Below are 13,548 nucleotides of genomic sequence, written 5' to 3' on the forward strand. Positions count from 1 at the left end.
CAGAGGGGTGAAGTCTAGGCTCCCCGCCTGGCTTTTGCTGGTGGGATAGGGATGGGGGCAAGCAGTTTATTTCATGGTGTTTAGCTGGAACAGAGAATTTATCGTCGCAAAGTTCTCGGTCTTGCTAGGCTGCTCCTTTCCTAGTCATCTGTCTGGAGAGAACAGGCTTTCTTGTGCGTGCTTTTTGTCTGTGCCCGTTGGCCTTTTCCCCATGGCTGGCTTCTACCATATGCAGCCTGAACTAGATGACGGAAAAGGAAAACCCAGAGAACTCGCCGTGTGTCCCTTCTCAGGTCCCAAGGTCCCTAGTAAGTCTGCCTTCTTCTCTCCACCTTTCAGAGTCTTTTTATGTTTATTTTACATACAAAGTTCAGGCGTTTGGCTACACTTAGCAGGATACAGCTCCATCTTTCCAGAGGCATTAGTCGATTTATAAAAGACTTTAACCTACAGCGCTATAAGACTAGCAGGCATATACCCAGGAGCCCACAGGATCAGCTGATTTAGTCTTGCCCTGGGGGCAAGAGGTGGGGGATGAGGGGGCTAGGGAGTGGCAGGAGCTGGCTTTCACTGTCATACCCTCTTTGGTGAGAGAAGCAACCTCCTCCAGACCAACTCCCACGCATACCTAGGACAGCTTCCTGCATTTATTGCCCTTCCGTTTGCTGTTTGCCTCCACTCCAGCTGGCCCCCACTGGCACGCCTCAACCCTGCTCCAGTCACAGACCCCTCCTTAGGACCTGAGGAATGAGGCAGGTCAGGGCTCCAGCGGCTCCAGCTGCACTCCCCGAAGTCAAAATGTCTTCCACTGCACTTCACCAGAACGGACTTCTCCCCGCCCCCATCCTTCATGCTCTCCTGCCACTCCCTGCTGAGATCTGGCTGAGGTCCAGGTCAGCACAACAAGCATTTTCTATTAAAAAGCCCAAGACTAAGGTAGCATGACTTTTTCTCAGTCTTTGTTCTCCTAGACCTCTCTTCTGCATCTGACAGTGTGCTGACCAGGTTTCCTATTAATAGCACCTTCCAGATTATTAGTTATTTGCAATTTGCTTTTACTTCCCCATGTTACTTCATTTTATCTTCACGGACACCTCTGTAACATAGCCAGGACAACAGTATCATGCCCATTTTATACATGAAGAAACTGAGACGTAAAGCAGATTTGCCCACATTGCCATGATATTAGGTGCCAAAACCAAGAGGAGATAAAGCTCTCAGAGGCGCTTGGGCGGGTCAGATGGAGAAGCTTCCAACTCTGGATTTTGGCTCAGGTCATGATCTCAGGGTTCTGGGACTAAACCAGTCAGTGATGGGCTCCCTGTTCAGCAGTGAGTCTGTCTCCCTCTCCCACTGCCCCTCCCCCTGCTCATGTGCTTTGTCTCTCTGAAATAAATAAATAAATCTTCTTTAAAAACTGTTTTCTCAGTCAGAGCTCATTCTACACCACGCCATTTGGCTTCCATGATACTCTAATAAGAGTAATTACCATTTGAGCCGCCCCCCTGCTCATGCGCGCTCTCTCTCTCTCAAATAAATAAATAAAAACTTCCTTTTTTTTTTTTAAAGAGTAATTACCATTTGATTGCCAGACGCTCTGCAAGACCCAGTACCATATATACTACTATGGAATCTGAAGCTCAGGGAGGTTCAAAAACTTGCCTAATGCCACTCAGCACTACCACTAGTAAGAGGCAAGGAGCTCGTGCTCCATTCTTGGCCCTTTTTTTATCCCATACAACATACTCTTCCAAAAATCTAATTTTACTATGACTTCTCTTGTAACTTTCTAAATCTATATCAACAATCCTGTTTTCATCTCTAAATTCCATTCCTTTATCTTCAGTGCCAAGTGGAGATTTCCACTCAAGGGGCATATCATCATATAGAGCCCCACATCATATCAAGACTAAAAATGACTCCATGAGCCTAACGAGTTCCCCCTCCTTATCTCCCCAGAACATCGACATTCTCGCAGCCACCGGACATGGAACTTTATAGAGTTGACTTATTCCTTTCCTCACACCCCACATCCTGTCAGTCACAAGTCTTACGGAATGTTCTTGGGAAGCCACTCATCTTTCTTCCTCTTTCTTCCCATGGCTATTTATTCGAGGTCCTGACACTGATAGTGGGTCAGCCTTCCCTACAAAATTCATCTTCTATGCTACTGAATATTGTCCCTAACACAGCTTTATAATATTACTTCCCCACCCATAAACCTTCAAAGGTCGCAGAATCCATATACAAGGAGTCTACAGTCCCTTCGGTACCTTTCAAGCCCCCCAGAATCTCTCTCCCCTCACCCAGATGGACAGGTTAAACAAGCCTAGTCACTGGTCATCCCCAAGTCATCACCCATGTTTCTCCCCTCACCCAAACTGTCTTTCAGCTCACTTCTGCTTATTCCTATTCCATTATACTCTTATATCTTTATATCCTTGTCTATCCTATATGTATGTCGCAGTCCACCCTTTGAAAAGACCAGGTACTCTGGGACCCATAAAATCATGAACTGTGCACAGCACTTAGAGCTTATACCATCCGTCCAACTAGCAGGCTGTACTCTGACTTGTTTACCTTCGTTTTGTGGGAGTTAGGCTTATCTCCCATCTAGACAGTAAGCTCAGAAGAATGGGGAAAGGGGGACATAGCTCATGTTCTCTATTCCCCCACAGCTCTTAGCAAAATGCCGAGCATAAGGAGGAGATTCAATACACTGGTGCTTCTTGAAGTTTTAATATGCATCTGGCAGGCTTGTTTCCCTAGTCTGAAGTCTGTGGATTACCTCATGTGATCTTGAAGCAGACAGTCTACAGACCACATTTTCGTAAGTCCTGATTTTTCAGGATTGGTTGCAAAATTCACGCCAAAGATAGACGTGACATTGGTTTTTATTCTTACGCTCATCAACTAGATCAGCAATAAGTTGAACACATGCAATTTTTTGTTATCCAAGAGTTGTTCTTTGAAAACGCATGAAGATTTCCTATGCCTGAAACAAAATTCTAGGTCTGGGTATTTTGACAGATATGATATATTCAACAAATTCCCTACATTCAAGAAGCAAGAATTTCATCTATAACTGGTTTTATAATAATCTCATGCAATAGATGAATTAAAAAGTCCATTTGGAGATTCGAGATGGAAGTTAAAATGCAGAACTACTCCAGCTAATAAGGTAATTCGTTAGGAAACCCAACAAACATGGTTTTACAATGAATAATCTCACATAAATGTACAGGTAGGGAGGCAGAGGACTAAGTAGAGATTCAGATGATTCTTTCAGCATTACAGAATTATTTAATGAATTCTCCAAACATTTTAGAATATGCTGAGTATCTATGGAATTAGATATGTTAACAAAAAGTGAAAAAGATAGTTCAAGAAAAAAATAAAAGAGATACTTGCAAATATCATGCTTCTCATTAGGTTAATAACCCCAAATTGGATAATATGGTTTAGTTCTTTTTTTTCCTTTAATTTATGTAGTTCTTAAGCAAGCATGTTACATTAAGGATTATTTCTCGACATTGGAGAACTACAGAATTTCAAGGAGGCCACAATTTTGTGGAGAGTGCATTTTAGATAGTCAATTTGAAGTTAACTATGGGTTTTGTGATGGACTCTTGTTTCTGGTTTCATTAGGAAGCTGTTCGCTTTTGAGAAATATGCCCATGTTAACAATCACAATGTAAGTTAGGCACATTTTAGGAAGGTATAAAGGTCATGGTATAACTAATACCTTCTTTTCAAAGTTTCCTCCAATAAACAACCACCTCACTTTTGCTTGAATACCATTAACTGACAGGCAACCGATCTCTTTTCCAGGTAGTTCTACTTAGTAGAACTTTCTCCTTCACTAAGTAGGAATCTGCATCTCTAATTTGACCACTTTCCCAACTGTGCCCTGTGAAAACATCTGGGTCATGTCTGGGCTTCAGAAGAGTGCTTCTGGTATTTGAATTTAACATTCAAATCTCCCTTAATTCTTCCTTTCTTGTGGCAAAAAAATTATTAATTTCTTCAGCCATTTCTCAAATGGCATTTTTTCCAGAAACCACACCAGTCTGGTCACCCTTCTCTCAGCATTCTGCAGTTCATTAATGTCTCTCACAGCATGGTACCCATCGTTTAGTACAAGACTCCAAATCTGGCTAGAACAAAATCTAGAGGAATTATTACCTTATATAATGTGTACCCAAGACTGTCTATTAATACTATCTAAAATTACATAAGAGATTTTTAATAATTTCACCATACCACTAGGTATGTGTTGTAATATCTAGGTTGTAATTAACCCTCAGAGTTCCCATCCCCCACAATGAACTATTTTAAGTTGCATTTCCTACGTTCTGTACATATTAAACAGAGTCTGTGGAACCTACAGTCAGGACTTTACATTTATCACTTTACAGGACTCTGTTCTTCCCTCCCCCTCCAGAAACCACTAGCTTTGAAGCCCAGGCCACTTTCCTAAAGATACCAGCATCAAGTTCACTGTCTCTCTCCAATCTCTGCCATGGTTCTTTGTGATTTCAGTAATCATATAGGTGATTATTTTACTCCTGCCCTTGCCATTCTTCTGGACTCTGTTCCTCAAATGACCTTGGCTTCCACTCTACCTCAGTCTCCTACTCAATAACTGCACTTCCTCTTTAATCTCTGTCTCAAACACCCACTCTGAAAGCACCACCTCTTATCCTCGCAATTCCCTTATTCAGGAATCCCTGTCCCATCTGTTCTCCCACCCTACCAGCACATGCAAACCATTTATATCATCTTCTCACTGAGCATCAGCCCCCTCTTGTCCTCCTTCCCTCCTCCCCAGATTCTATAACCCATCAGTATCCTCACTGCCTTACACACTGTTCACCTCCATGGCACCTCTCTTCCTGTCCAGCTCACTGAAAAAAAAAAAAAAACAAAAAACCAGTTCACCCATCTACTTACTCCAAACCAATACTCAGGCAGCTGAATATGGCTGAAAAAAGAATAGATAACATATATGGTAACGGGTCTCACATCAAGCTCATGACCACAAACTCCAAGTGAGACCTATGACAGCTCAGAATTCCATTTCCGTTAATCCATTCACTCTCCCATTCCAGCGGCAATTTTATACTTTCTCCCCTCCTCTCAAACTTCCAACTCCACTTCTGCCCTCACTCTTCTCTTGACCTTGCTTCCTAGTTCATGGCAAATAGAAGCAGCTGGAAGGGATTTCTCGCTGTTCTGGGTCCCACCCCTGTGCCCCACTTGTCTGTCTTTGCTCAGTTATATCCACAAGCTGTCCTTAAGTCCATCTAACATCAGCCCTCTGCTGTACCCTGGATCCATTCCCCTCACCTACTCAGTTACAGGAAACACACTCTCCCTCCTACACTATCCATCTTGCCATCACTTTATAAATATGCTTTAAAATCCCCCAGAGTAAAAAAATAAATAAAACGTTCCCTTCTCTAGATCCCAATCCCATAGATTGAAAGATACATAGATACATTTTGTTTTCCCACAGCTGTGTGGTCTGAGCAAATTGTGCTCATGTTTATTTATCCCATGTTGACCTCCGAAAACTAACTCATGCCCTTACGCCCATGGGGTTAGATTATTATAATGCCCTTCTAGTCATGTTTCCAGTGATGACTTGGGAATAAAGAAAATGAAAAATGACACTAAAGGAACTATTTCATTAAACTAAATACTAATGTGAAACAGACAGATGCACTATTTCAGGCAACCATGATCTGGGTGTAGCACAGAAACTTCCAAAAAGGAGGCATCCAATGAATGTTTATTAGACTGAATTGAACTGCAATGGTTTCTCACTTTACAGGTAACAAAAACTTTCTGGAACCCATGCTATTCAGGATACAGTATAATGAGCAAGAAAAGCCACAACTTGTCTCCAAACCTGCAGGAACAGAAGTAGATGAACGCCCTAGAAAAGAGACAGGGGGCAAGAAGGCCTATGGTAGATTTGAGGGGCAACAACCAGGATGGGTTTCCAGAAGGGTGAGTTCATGAAGAGGAAATGATGCTGGAAGCCTTGATAAAATTTATTATTAATGTATTTTTAAGGCATGTGAGTGTTTCCAAATTTTAATTCACCTGGATTTGAATTCCCTAAATGACAGGACATATACCATACTTTCTGCTGAAAGTATGGTTACTGGTTACTGGTTACTGATAGTAACCAGAGGCTATGTCCAGAGAAATAAATTACATTAGAAACTCTTATTCTTCTTAAATGTTCTGTAAAATATTGTAAAATTTAAGTGTAGTATTCCTTCTCATTTCAACATAACTGCAGCTTTCTAAAAAGATGAAAGAAAACAGAAAATTGAAATTTACACCTTCTGAAGGGGATTACTGGGAATGACTCCAAATTAAAAAATGTAGACACATCTATCAAACACACCCACAAGAGATTCAATCCAGCCTCCATGTGAATTTTAGAAGATGATCTCAGTGATGTATACAGTACAAATTTATTATACTAAACAATAAACACAGGGTATATAAATATTCTGAAGTTACTTAAATTATGAGAGATATAGTTCTTCCAATAGAGTATCACATTCAGCCTTTGAAAAACATAAATTGTGGTCCAAATAAAGTAAAAATATCTCTCTCCAATCATCTAGAAATTTAAGTCAAATTATCTGTAAGTCAATATTACAGAAGCAAAACATATTGATTTCTCTGGACCATTCTCCATTCTGTTCCTTTTGCCTGCATGCATGAAGCAATCAATGAGTTAATTTCCAAAGCAATCATGAGTTAACTTCTCACCACTGCATTCTGTTCAAATGTTCTATTTTAAATTATTCCTTTAAACAAAGGGGCCATTCTTCTATCCTTGTGTTATTGTATGCTACCTTTGAATAGTTTCCAGGAATAAAATAACTGATCATAAGAAATCAAAACAGTTGCTCTTACCATCCTTTGTACAAAGTTATTAGATGACAGTGCTGATTCATGATTTAACAACTTTAACATGTTGTAGCCTACACATGGTGTTTTAAATGTTCCCTTGGCAATAGACATCATTTCACATGCCCATTATCAATTTTCTTTTTTTTTTTTAATTTCATTTATTTATTTGACAGAGAAAGTGAGAGAGCACAAGCAAGCAGAGCAGCAGAGGGAGAGGGAGAAGAAGGCTCCCCACCAAGCAGGGAGCCCGATGCTCATGCTCGATCCCAAAACCCTGGTATCATGACCCAACCCGAAGGCAGGTGCTTAACCAACTGAGCCACCCCGGTGTTCAGCCATTAACAGTTTCAACATGAAAAATTGTAGCTTTAAAAGAAAGCATTACTTAAAAAAAAAAAAAAAGCATTACTTTTGATTAAGAACATTTCCAATCCACAAAAGGGACAGGAGAAATGAGAATACCTGAAAATATAGTGCAGTTTTAACAATGTTTAAACATATATTCACTGCAGGACATTACCAAGAAATATTTTCGGAAATGTTTCTTTAGGAACTTTAATTACCATCAATGTATAAAAATAAATAACAGAATTTCTGTCCAGATGGCATGATTAGTGCTGTTTTTCAGAAAAAAGAAAGCTTTTAAAATATCAATATCTGTCTTACACATTATAATCCCGTCTGAAAAAGAAACAAAATCTGTTTACAGTGCATCATGCCCAAAGCCTAAGTTACTTCTTAGTTTGAGTCCCAAAGAATACCATTCTTTTTCAAAAAGTAGATCAGTGTACTTAATAGGCTCTCTCTGGACTTTGTCTCTGATAAAGTTAAATATGTAGCTACTGACTTTGCTTATAGCAATAAAATTATAGTGGTAACAGACAAGGAAGCTGGCCCAGAATTTGTTTGGATTTTTCAAGACCTAGCTGTTTATTTAGATATTATTTCCAGCATCTAGGTTTCTTACAGCAGTCTCTCCAGTATAAGAAATACAAAACATATGGATTTAAAACATTTAACAATCAACAACTATATGAGACATCCCTTCAAGCAGCAATAATAAACTAAAAATATTCTATATAAATATGCAAAATATATGCTCCTTTCCTGTCCCTTCATCCCCCTCCCATCCAAACTCAGTATCATCATGTTCCATATTATTCACGTATTTGTTATCTAGAATAGGAAACCCCCAATATATTCAACAAAGTAAAATGTTTCTATAATTTTCTATAATAATAATGTTAAAATTGCAAAAGGCTACTTTGTGACAGGAGTTGCTCCAAACATTTTATATATAGCAACTCATTTTTAGTGTATAGTGTGTTACTGAACACAGGGCACTAGATTTCTTTCCCAGTTTCCCCTAATCTTGGTGACACTAGTGGGAGGTGAGAAATATTTATAAAAAAAAAATAATTTACTTTGATAATGGTGGATAAAGGTTCTAAACTATACCTACAAAGAACAGTAATGTTAAACCAACAAAAAAGCTACCTCCCTTTGTCTTTTATCTTTCTCCATCTTCCTTTGCAATTATAAGGAGTTTTGTTTTCATTTAGATGGATAAGTTGAAAGAGAGGCTAGGCAGCCTTTCTTAGTCTCAAATCCTTCCCACCCCTGCACTCTTATAAAATATATGACAAATGGGGTTTTCTGCCTTGGAGTTTCTTTTCTTCTTCTCTTTCTTTCTTTCTCTTTTTTTTTTTTTTCTAATCATGGTCCGAATTTTTTCCCTTCCCATCAGAATGTTATGTTTTAATGACTGCATTCCCCAAACCTCCTTTCCTCAGCACAAATCTTTGGTACTAGTTCAGAGTTAAAGACTACCTAACTACCTAACGCACTCCACATGACCCTTAAGAGAGGCAGTGGCTTAAGAAAGGGGTTTCCCTAAACCAGCTGCCAGGAGCACGCAAGCAATCCCACCCCCTTTCCGTCTTCCGGAAGCACCCACCACCCAAGATCCTCGAGGGCTGCTTGTCCAAATCTACACAACTCCCATGCCACTACAGCAAAAGCTTTTTCAGAAAACAACACAGCACGGCCCCCTCTAACCCCCTTCCTGGCAACACAGGACTACCCAGGCCGGCAGCCCCTCCCCAAAGCTGGCCTCCCGAATCCTTTGGTCGGGATGTTCCAACGCCCTGGTCCCAGCTGGGCACCCGCGCGCTCCGGCTTGAAGGGTAGGGGTGACCGAACCCAAATTTCCAATTTCCAAATGCCCAGGCGGGTCCAGACTGCAGAGAAACTGTGCCTCGTTCACTCAACACCACCACTCAAGCCCTCTCACACCGCAGCCAGGCCGGCCGCCTTTATGGGTTCCAAGTTTCAATGCTCCCAGCAAGATGGGGACATCTGGGCAGTTCTGGGCGAGGACAGTCACAACTCCCAACCGTCTTGCAACGCTGCCCCTCCTGAATGAGACACGCACACCTTGGGATTTCTGTTTTCCGCGGCCGGGAGGGGGAGGTGGAGAATGGGAGGGGGGACTGGAAGGGAGTAGGGTGTGGCGAATTGTGGAGGGAAGGGGTAAGGAACACTTCCAGCCACATCTCTGCCCCGAACCGAGCCGGATCTAGCGGCAGCCCGCCTGCCGGTCGCTTTGTTGTCAGCGTCCCTCGTAGCCGGCGCGCACGCCGAGCGCAAACACGCCCCAAAAAATCATCGCAACTGGCCAAGCGGGCCCTACAGCCCCCAACCCCTTGGCGGAAGGAAGAAACTTGTACGCGGGCGCGCCAGCAGCCAGGATGCTGCGGTTTGCCTCCGAGGACAATTTTTAAAGCCGAGATAACAATGAAAATGAAATAAAATGAATCGATAGTATTTCATTTTCCTCCGAGCCTTTAGGGGAAAAAAATTTCCTGTTGTTTTACCAGTGCGCCAATATTTACAGTCGCCCGTGGCGAAGCGGGCTGAGGCTGGTGCTCAAGGTAGAGAGCGCCAGCGAGGTACAGACCTGAGATGCAGAGAAGGGGACCGGCTGGGGGACCCGGTCCCCGACGCCATTTGCGGGGCAGCGGCGCCCGACGACCGCCTTACCTGTGGATGCAGTTTCCATAGCAACGGGCGGCGGCCGGGCGGGGCCCGAGTCCGGTTCCCGCGGCGCCGCTTCCCCGGCCCCGGCCCCGGCGCCCAACCCCCGGCCGGGCTCCCCCGCCTGCGGCGCCGGCTTGGCCCCCGTCGGCGTCACCGCTTCGTTCTCCCCCTCCCCCCGGTCCCCGAACCACTGGGACCCGGAGCCTGCCAGCGGCAGCAGCTCGTCTTGGGAATCCGGCGGCGTGGCCATGGCTGGCGGTCCCGCCCGGCGCAGCGAGGGCGGTTTGGCGGGGCCGAGGTGCGGTGCCTGGGCGACCGGGCTCTCCCTGCTGCTGTCCCCGCCTGGACTCGGGGCTCGGGGAAGCTGCGGTGTCAGCGCCGCCGCCGCTGCTGCAACTCCGGCCGAGCTGCTGGCTGCCGCTCTCCCCGCTTCAGCTCCTCCTCCTCCCCCTCCTCTTCCTCCCGGCCCCGCCGCGGCCCGCTGCTTGCGCTCCTCCTCCTCCTACTCCAGCCGCCGCCGCCGCTTCGCTACTCCCAAGCCTGTTATTACGCAGGTGGAAATGGCCTGCTTCGTCCTAGTCTCCCTCGGCCCACACCAGCCCCCGGCCTGCTAGTGGCAGGCCCCGATTAGGGGATGGGCCAAATCCACCTGAATCTTCCTCTCTTTGGAGTGAGAATCTAAGGAGATGAGCAGGTGGAAGCAGTCCCCAGCTGAAGCGTGACCGATGAAGCAAGACGCCCTCCAAACTCCTAAAGTTGAGCCCGGACTCAGGGCAAAGGAAGGGAGCTTAGAGACCTCCAGGCCACGGTTCTGAGGGTGACCAGTATCAGCTGTGGAGGGGACATGGATTTGCGCGGGGAAGGCTGAGGATGAATGTTGGCAGGAGACTGGGAGCTGCAACCCCGAGGTTAAATCCTGCGTCCTTAAAAACTGTTGTTTCCAGAACAGGGCTGAAAACAGTGGAGTACAGGAAAGAACTACCAGGAGAGCCTCCGAAGAAAAAAGCTTACCAGACCTCATCCGTACCAGCACTGAAAGCAAGTAGGATATCACTAGGCAGGGAAAAAAGCGGCTATGCTTCCTTTCAGAAACACTGAGCCAAAAGCCATACAAATGATAAGCTGCCTGGGCAGTCTATTTTATTTGAGAATGTGGACGTCTGGGGAATCTTCCTGCCGCTGCTGCTGCTGCTTCTGCCTTTTTTTTTTTTTTTTCCTTTACAGCTGTCTCTGACAAAGTGGAGTATACTTGAAAGATAAACCGAACTCAGAGAAGTTGGCTTATGATGTATTATTCCCATATTTGGGCCCAGCTTTTCAAACAAAACTTGAGCGTTATTTCTTCCTAAATTATTTACAAAATGAGGTGGTTTGGGAAAAAATAAATTTCAAGCCAACACACAGGGTAGAAGAATAGGCTTATCCATTGATCTTTCTCTAGAAAAGGTGGGGCATGGAATAGAAGTACTTGGGATGTGGTGAGACAGCTAAGCCACCATAGGCCTATCAAGGGTTTCATACCTGTTGATTTTTTTAAAAAAAGATTTTATTTATTTTTGCAAGAGAGAGGGAGAGAGAAATATCATGGGCATGAGAGGTGAGGGAGAGGCAGAGGGAGAAGCAGACTCCCTGCTGAGCACGGAGCCTGCGGCTGGACTCCATCCCAGGTCCCTGGGATCATGACCTGAGCTGAAGGCAGATGCTTAACCCCCTGAGCCATCCAGGCACCCATACCTTTTCATTTTTATATTCAAAGGCCAACTTCAGCACTGTTCAGATGCTCCCCTAAAATGCTGATGCTTAAAAGCCTAATTCTGTCCAACCCTTTGTTCTTCTAGTACACTAATGTCCAAAAGATGTCCAGTGATAATAAATTAGAGAAAATGCATTCACTCAGTAGACAATAAATATGACCTACTAGTGCCGGATGTCCCTGGAGATATGATGATCACCAAAATTTCACATTACTGGTATCTTTAAAAATGATCATGGACATGTTCATTTTTTTGATTGCGGTGATAGCTTCACAGGTGTATACATATGTCAGAACTAATCAAATTGTTCACTATAAATATGTACAATTTAACATATATCTATTTTATATCAATAAAGATATAAAAAAATTACCCCCTCCAACAAAAACCACCAAAAAAATTCTTGGTTATCATGAATCATCATAGTTTTTGAAATCTTTCCATGGGAAAAAAAACTTTGTTTAAGAAATCTTTAAGATGAAAAGCTATTCTACTGCTGTCTTTCCATGGAGCTTAATCCTGTTGTATAATCAGGGGGGTACTTGTGAGACTTTCTCAGATCTATTGTTTAGAATTCCTTGACACATCAGAAATACCAGATGGGAATTTCTCAGTTTCATTATTGAGAACATGCCAAGAACACAGTAAACTCTACTGATGTAACATTAAGCAGTTATGGATGGGTACTGGACATTTGAAAATTGTTAGGGTAAGGCAATTACATACAGAATTACACAGTGTGTTATTTTGTTTCCCCAGGAAGCACTAATGAAAGTCATCATTAAAAAACTGGGGTATCAGTTGCCTGGATGGCACAGTTGGTTAAGTGACTGCCTTCGCCTCAGGTCATGATCCTGGAGTCCTGAGATCCAGTCCCACATCAGGCTCCCTGCTCAGCAGGGAGTCTGCTTCTCCCACTGACCGCTCTCATGTTCTCTCTCTCTATCTCTCTCACACACACTCAAATAAATAAAAAATTTAAAAAAAAACTGGAGTATCTATGCAAGCCTCTTAACTTCCTTATGCCTAAATAGATAAGGAATTTGGGAATAGGATTCTAATTATCTTCCATATTTCATCAGATGCTGACCAATACTCTAACTGAGAATGTGAGGAGGAAATAGCCAGTGTATTTGAATTTTACTTGTTAGAGGAAATTGAAATTGTCCATTTTCATTTCCAATTTAATTGAAATTCCATTTTGATAAATGATTCTGTTTTGCTCTGCCAAAAAGAAACGTGTTCACTTTTTAATCTTAGCAACCATCTTTACTTTTTTAGATTCCACCTCTGGATAGATACAAATAATTGCCTACTTGGTTGAAGAAATTTTCAGGTTTGTGCTTTGGTTTGAAATTACCAATATTTATCCATGTTATTTTATATTTGAGCACCTATGTACTGACAAAGCTTAACTATTTTGGAGATTTATGGGCATAACACACAGTCAGATGTGGAATTCCAGGGCTTGCATAGTTGCTCTAAGTTATGAATTGCTCTAACATGCTTTGGAGATTAAAAAAGAAAAATAAGGTTCTCACTTATAAGGAATTCTTAGCAAGAAGAGTTGAGACAAAAGAACTGTCAGGTTTTGTCTTCAAAGACAAAGCTATTTTTCTTTAGAAAAGTTTTGTTCATTATTTCAAAAGAAGGAATGTGGTGAGGAGCATTTATTTATCCCTAGTTTCTTAACTTAGACCAAACCTTATGGGAAAAGGAGTCTAGGGACAGGCAAAAAGAACACCACAAGTAACAAATTTTAACCAAGATGAAATCCTTTCCAGCTTCAACATTAAAGTTACATAAGAGCTCTGTG

General features: G+C 42.8%; 1 protein-coding gene across 2 annotated transcripts in view; it reads right to left on the reverse strand.

Annotated features, from left to right (window-relative positions):
* The window catches only part of RTN1 (reticulon 1), a gene marked incomplete at its 5' end in the record, with an annotated part of 387,521 nt that overhangs the window by 215,916 nt on the left and 158,057 nt on the right, over positions 1-13,548 (reverse strand). The window contains one exon of one of the 2 annotated variants that reach the window (XM_080808576.1): positions 9,982-10,228. The exons of the other annotated variant lie outside the window; for it this stretch is intronic. Within the exon in view, the coding sequence (XP_080664702.1) occupies positions 9,982-10,228 (247 nt within the window). Of the gene's footprint in view, positions 1-9,981; positions 10,229-13,548 lie in introns of those variants that run through there. 2 annotated transcript variants of the gene reach the window in all.

The sequence above is a fragment of the Martes martes genome (genome assembly GCF_963455335.1).
Source record: "Martes martes genome assembly, chromosome: 7".
Classification (NCBI taxonomy): Eukaryota; Metazoa; Chordata; class Mammalia; order Carnivora; family Mustelidae; genus Martes; species Martes martes.